This window comes from Polypterus senegalus, chromosome 3, assembly GCF_016835505.1.
Source record: "Polypterus senegalus isolate Bchr_013 chromosome 3, ASM1683550v1, whole genome shotgun sequence".
In the NCBI taxonomy this organism is placed as follows: Eukaryota; Metazoa; Chordata; class Cladistia; order Polypteriformes; family Polypteridae; genus Polypterus; species Polypterus senegalus.
The window spans coordinates 287,810,810-287,818,201 of NC_053156.1; the positions used below are offsets into that span (position 1 = coordinate 287,810,810).

General features: G+C 39.1%; 1 protein-coding gene across 1 annotated transcript; it reads left to right on the forward strand.

The window, feature by feature from the left end:
- The first annotated feature begins 355 nt into the window (after positions 1 to 355).
- On the forward strand, positions 356 to 5,083 carry LOC120526272. The gene is made up of 3 exons (XM_039749376.1): positions 356 to 454; positions 1,065 to 1,097; positions 2,813 to 5,083. The coding sequence occupies exons 2-3, from the start codon at positions 1,095 to 1,097 to the stop codon at positions 3,752 to 3,754; spliced, it is 945 nt and encodes a 314-aa protein (XP_039605310.1). The 5' UTR covers positions 356 to 454; positions 1,065 to 1,094; the 3' UTR covers positions 3,755 to 5,083.
- Positions 5,084 to 7,392: the final 2,309 nt, after the last annotated feature.

Sequence of the window (7,392 nt, forward strand, 5' to 3'; positions counted from 1 at the left end):
CATGAGTTAGAAATAAAAATTTTAAGGCTATACTTTAATTTCAAAAGATTATTTTGCTAGTATACTATACATAGTAAGTGGAAGACATTTAAATAGTTTCACAGAGTCTAGTCAAAGACAACAGGAGGGTCGCGCTTTAATATGATCTGAGAAAGCTAAACCGGTTTGATTGTTTGTTTGTGTTATATCCAATAAATTTCAGACATGCATAAGATTAGTAAATATCTTCTAAAGCCATGTGGCAGGCAAAACACAACAAAGTAAAAGCTTTGGGCCAAAAAGGAGTGTTGACCAATCAGAAAAGAGCAAATAAATAGATAAAAAGAGCAAAGTCTTAACCTGAGTGGGAGAAGCATCCTGGCTGAGCTGGAGGTTAGAAGCAGCAGACAGACTGAGTCTCATTGAGAAGCTGAAAAAAAACAAGTTTACAAGTTTAACCTGTGTGTATTTCTGGGTAAGATTTATTTATTTCTTATATAAGCTTGGAGCTAAGCTGTGCCTCTATGACTAGATAGATAGATAGATAGATAGATAGATAGATAGATAGATAGATAGATAGATAGATAGATAGATAGATAGATAGTGGGACATAGACTCCATGGGAAGGATAGGAGAGGTCCTTTACAATACTTTGAGGTCTGCAGAAGCAATGCTGGATAATGTTGTCTTTAATGGAGTGCAGCAATGTCCCAATGATATTGATATCTCCACATCATCCAACCTCTTCTCTCTCTCGTTCTCTTCATTCATCAGCCTCTCAAAGTACTCTTTCTATTTGCTCAACACACTCTCCTCGCTTGTGAGTATGTTTCCATCTTTATCCTTTATCACCATAACCTGCTGCACATCTTTCCCAGCTCGGTCCCTCTGTCTAGCCAATCGGTACATTGGAAATAAAATTTCAGAAGATGAATGGGCATAGACACAAAGAACAGAGAAACTTCAAACATGCAGTATGCAGGCTGAGCATTAAAAGCAGGCCTCTGTAGTGCCAACACTCCATCATCTTACCACCTGATACAGTATATTTAATTGATCTTTTTTTTTGTGTTATTCTCTTTCAGGTAACTGACTACTGTTCAATAGCTGCAATAATGGTGAGTGACTTAAACATATCTAATGCTGAAACGGCTACCTGTGTTAGGGCATCGCAGTACACGTTTAGACTGAAGCATTGATTTTTATACTACTGCATTGTATGTAATGTTTCAATTTTGCTCTCAGTTTGTATTTTGAATATTTTTATTTTTCATTTAACTGTTGTAAGCGAAGAGAAACGACACAGAAAAAGGTTTGGGGTTCTGGTTTTCTCTCAAACAATAAAATTAATGTAAACCTGTTCTGCCGTCAGCCTGGCATCGTCTTGATTTACTTCCATATTTATGTGAGAACTCCTCCTAAGAAGTTACTACTATCATACAAGCAAACAGAAAACGTATCCTTAGCTCAAGAAACACAATACCAGGGATATGAATTAAATTATTATTTTCCAATCCCTTTTACATTGTAAACATGGAAACTATGTTTATAAAAATATCAAAATATTTGCCACTTCAAAGTGGACATATTCGGTAGGCTTTTATTTCCGGTGGTGCTCCATGCCCCATTGCCTTCATTATAAAACACAAGTGTGAGTAAGACATTTTTTTTAATTTAGAATCAGAATCACATTTATTTTCATACATATACAAGGAATTTTACAGAAAATGTTTAACTTTAGATCACAATGTTATAAAGCAAATGCTTATATACTGTGAATAAGGCGCTATATAGGTTCCCGACCCTGGCACAGATTCACACTGAGGCACGTGTACAAATAACAAAACTTTTATTTTTCTTCACCTGTGGGGCACGTCTTCCCTATGAACCCCACAGGCAATACACAGTCCCAAAGCACCTCAATACCCACACAGCAATCCTTCCACTGGTACCACCACTCCTCTCAGGCAACCTCGTCCTCTTCCTCCCGATTCTGGCCATCAAGCGGTGGTTTCTGGCTCCCTTTTATCAGGCACCTGGAAGTGCTCCATGGTGGTTGATTGCTGGCCTCCAACTGCCCTTCCAGGTGCGGTGAAGCCAGTGCCCAAAAGGGGCCAGTTGCTCCTGGTGCAGCACCCCCTGGCAGAGCCTGAGGAACCCCACAGAGCTGCACAGAACTCCAATCCCCATAAAGCCCTGGGGGAGTCCGAGGCACCGCTGCAACCCAGGGTTGCTGCCACCTAGCGTCCAGAGGGAGATACTGGGCTTCCCATCTTTGTCTCCCTGGCAGATGTGGTGAAGGGGCGTCCTGGCCAGGCATGGGCCCTGGCCATCTGTCACAATACCATGGTTGTCAAGAAATATCAACTTGAATAATGCCAAAATTATTCTTTAACTGCTAAATAAGGGATTATCTGTGGTGGGCTGGCACCCTGCCCAGGGTTTGTTTCCTGCCTTGCGCCCTGTGTTGGCTGGGTTTGGCTCCAGCAGACCCCCGTGACGCTGTAGTTAGGATATAGCAGGTTGGATAATGGATGGTTAAGGGATTAAACTGTATAACAAAGACTGTATAATAAAGTTGTGTGGTGGGATTTTTCAGCTCTCAGTATATCACAAAAACTGACAACATCCTGTTTCATATTTTTTTGTCAGTATTTTCAAAAATGTTTTTATTATATGCTCCTATAAATTTTATATCATTAAATTCATTATAATCATTAAATATTTGTATTTTCTGTTGTCAAAAATATAAATGTTACTTTTAATAATATGAACACAGTAACTAGTACATGTTACAATTAATATATGTATTGCTTTTTTCTTCCATTTGCAGCCCATAGTAAGTTCACTTGGCCCGCTGGACATGTACATCGATAAGGAGGAGGGAGTTGCTCTGAAGGCTGATAATGGAAACTTCTTGAGTTGCATAGGAACTAATGAATCGATGTACCTTGAAGCTGCAAAAGCAAACAAAGACCAGTGGTGCAAATTTCGAGTCACAAAATCCCCAGATGGGAAAGTCCTTCTACAGGACAAGAGGGGAAAATATCTGAGTAGATACGATGAGGGTGGCATTCAGTACATTAGACCAGTGAAGTCTTCCCCAGATGATTGCTGTAAATTTAGTGTCTTTACTGACAACAATATGATCCTCCTCAAGGCTGACAATACATTGTATGTGAGTAGAATACAGAGACAGAGACAGAATATCGAGGCAGCAAAAGAAGGGCCAGATGAGTGTTGTAAATATGCTGTAAGCATTGGTGATGTTGTCGAACCATCTTTCACAATCGTCAGTATTGAACTCAAAGATTTTAACCCAGACCAAATCAAATCACCTACTGCTGTAACAGAACAAACCTACACTAACAATACCAGCATTAATCAAAGCCACACTTTCAAACTGTCTTGGACTGACAAAACCAGTGAAACGACCACCTGGAACCATGCTTGGGGTTTCAGTTCTTCATTGTCTTTTGATATACTAATTGCAAAGTGTAGTGCTACAGTTTCTTACAATGGATCATATCAGAAATCGTCTACTTTGGAGAAGACAGTCACAGTGGCTGATGAGACCACAATCACTGTTCCTCCAAAGAAAAGGGTTGTGGCTAAATTAATTATTAACAAAAATGATAATGCTGTTGTTCCATTTAGAGCTAAAATTAAGAAAATCGATTGCAATGGTGCTGAAACAATCTTAACTGAAGAGGGAACTTGGAAAGGAATTTTATACACTAATGTGACTATTGATGCATCAGAACAGCCAGCATAGAAGGAGGTTTAGGGACAGGCTTACTTTCATATGTTTGATAAATCATTTTATTTGAATTGCAACATCAGCTTTTTAGAATCACAAACAGATGCTGAAGATACGTGAACACAAGTATAATTGTTACTATTTTAACCTGTCATATGCTTTCATTGCTTGATCTTCTTATTCTTACATCTGAACAATTTCCTCACGCAAGCTCTTGTATCCCTCAGACTAAATCTTAAACTTAAAAAATTACATTGTTGATTTCAAAAAAGCTAACAACCACTTTATTTGATTTGATTTAAGTTTCCATCCATTTTCTGAATCTTCTACATCCAGTATATATGGTCACAGGGTGTCGGATCACATGACAGATGCATTGGGCAGCCAAGCCACAATGACATACACATTGGGGGACCAACACAAAAACTACACATCATTCAAAAACAGCTTTGTCTACTTCCATGAAATTTTCATGCAGTTTAAAATGTAGGCTTTATGAAGTTTCAAGAATTGCATTGAGGAGTCGTATTCGGAGAACCAACACCACAAAAACCAGTCATGACTCCAGAACAGCTGAGTGGATGTTCATGTGTGTATACTACAATTAACTCAACTTAACTTACAGAGTTTGTTTAGTTTCAAACATTTCATCATTAATAGGTGTTAGGGGATATGATTTTAATATGTAGTAGAAGTAATCAAGATTGTTATTTAGGATGTTTTAGCTATCTTTCTTTCCTTTTAAGTTTCTCTGTTAAAATCATTTTCTGAATAATGGATGCAGCATAGAATTGTGACTTTGCAGCATAGAATTGTGACTTTTACAATTTTTATTTTGATTTACTTGAACTTCTGATCCTGATAAAACTTGTAGTTAACCACAAAGAACTGGACATGTCTAGCAGACAGAGGACATTAGAAAGGAAAACCGCAAAAGGGCAATCGGTCAACATTTAAATAGTAAACTGGTCCTTTTCCTGGACTTTCTTTCATCTTAAAAGTGAAGTCCTTGAATTGTTGACTACCTTTGAGTGTGTACTAATATAATCTGTCAAAATGACATAGGGCTACTCACCTTGGTCCTAACACCCTTTAAAATGTCAACAACTACAAGTGCAACCACGAAGAGGAAAAAAACACAAAGATCAGAAGATTCATACTGTGCAGAAACGCAAGAGAAGAGCCTCACCGAACGCTGTCACACCTCAGCCATCTGTGACAATTCCTAGAAATCACGGTGTGATTTTTACCAGAATTATTTGCCTTTTTATTTGCTTCTGATTATGGCATATTAAGCCTGTTAAATCTATATTGAGTGAATAAACATTTCTTATCTTCTCCGCATGCTGTGTATTTAATATTTGCTTTATTTTACCGCCTGGGTTGTAAATGAATAAAGAGGAGATGTCCTCTAAAAGGGACAGAAGTATCCGGCTGCAGCAAGGACAGCTTTTAGCCTCTGACAAATCTTCGTACCTCAGACATTGTGAAACCTGGAAAGAGAAGCTTATTACAGAAACACAAGCATTCATTCTGGAAGAATGGAAAACTTTTGCCTGTCTGTATTAAAGTTGCCTTTGCTTAAACGCTCAGTCACCATTACTAACAAAAACAACAACAACAGTTATTTATATAGTACATTTTCATACAAACAGTAGCTCAAAGTGCTTTACATAATAAAGAATAGAAGAATAAAAGACACAATAAGAAAACAAAATAAATCAACATTAATTAACATCGAATAAGAGTAAGGTTCAATGGCCGGGGGGACAGAAAAGACAAAAAAACTCCAGATGGCTGGAGAAAAAATTAAAAAATAAAATCTGTACTATACTATTCTAAATACACAAATCTACCATTATCTATTTTTTTACCTTTTTTATTTTTGAATTTCATTTTGTCTAATCTAATCTAATAAAATTAGACAGTTCCTTATTGCAGGTAATAAAACAAGCAATAAAACAAGCAATATCTTAATTTACCTTTAAAGTAGGCATTGTAAGTCTTAAGCGTTACTTTTAAAACACAAAGTTTGTAGCTTTTGAATTGTATGACTGTGGTGTTATGGGTCCACAGCTCTCTCAGCAAAGGCCAGGTTTTTTAAATAAGTAATCACCGCGCTCACGGCTTAGCGAGGGGGCGTGGAGGCTGTAGCGGATCTCAGAGCGATCTGCAGTATGGACGTTTCTCACCTAGTGCACAGGTGAGGGACTGCCTACATCGGTGATTGTTCCTGGGGTTGCTTATGTGCTGCAGCTGCCATAGCCCCTCTTAATATATAAAAGTGCGAGTTGGTTAGGAGGGAGAACAAAAAAATAGATAGAAGGACGGAGATTGCTGGAGAAGAGAAGAGAAGAGAAGAGAAGAGAACCGGGGTGAGTGAGCGCTCACAGACAGCTGTGTGGAAGCCTGGGTGTTAGGCCGACACCTGGGTGTGGTAGTAGTGGCTGCTCCCACTGAGTGAGCATGTAGCGGAAGTGACTAATAAACAAGAAGAAGTCCAGGACGGCAGCGGAAGTCGGGAGGCTTGGTGGAGATGTCCCTGGTGTGAGCGTCCTGGTTACCAAGGATTCCAAGTCTCAGGCCTGGGATGAGTGCCAGACCGAAGCCAGGATCGGAAGGACACCAGACCTGTGTGAGATGTGAGAAAGGACAGCTGCTGAGAGAGCGTCTCACCTGCTGTAAATCCCAACCAGGAGAAGCAGGTGAGACGCTAGTTTAAAAGAGGCATCGGGCTTGTAGTTGGTTTTTAGAAGACTGCTTCCAGCAGCGGTTTAACCTCGGCTTTTAAAGGATTGTGTTTTTGTAATTATTTTTAAACCTCCACATTTCTTTTATGGATTATTTATTTAATGAAGACTTTATGAGCCACTGCACTATTTTGAACACTTTGTTTTGATGATTGTTTTGAAAAAAAGCACTTTGCACTTTGTACATCATCCCCTCACTGCTTAGCTCATCTCGGTTATAACTATCGACGGTGTTTGGTTCAAGGGCTCCCTAACAGCGAGGGAGCATGGATCAGAACCCACATTGTCACAATGACCTGTATAACGCCACATCATTATGTTAAAGTAAATGTTTAGTTCTGATAATGTCTGAGACTGCAGGGTCTAAAGAGAACGTTAACAACAGGGGCATCATCTTACGGTCCTCAGAGTGTCTCAGATCACTGAATGAGCCCGAGGCCTCAGAGTGTTTCGTCTGCAGCTGGAGTCTATTGAAAATGGGAAGTGAAGCACAGCAGCAGCAAGTTCTGGGTTCAGAACAGATCCACAGTGCTAGATGTTTAGAAGTTTATTGAGACTGTGGGGCTGTGTCTCCCTGAAGCCAAGATGAGTGCCGGGATAAGAGAATAAGAGTACTAGTACATGTATGTCAACAATAAACCTGAGTGGGAGAATAAAAGCATATTTGTTATAGGATGGGTTCACCTGTAAACCTTTTTGTGATTAACAATAGAGGTTCAACAGAGGACACAATATAAAAAGCTGGTCATTTTGGCTGTGTTTCATGTGCGATCAAGGATTCAGTTATTAAACAAGCCATCCATTATAACTTCTACCCAAAACTTAAACCTAATCCACAGCCTATCAAAGAATTCAAAAGATGTTTCTTCAATTAAGGAGCTGTTTTTGTTAAGCTCTTGTGTA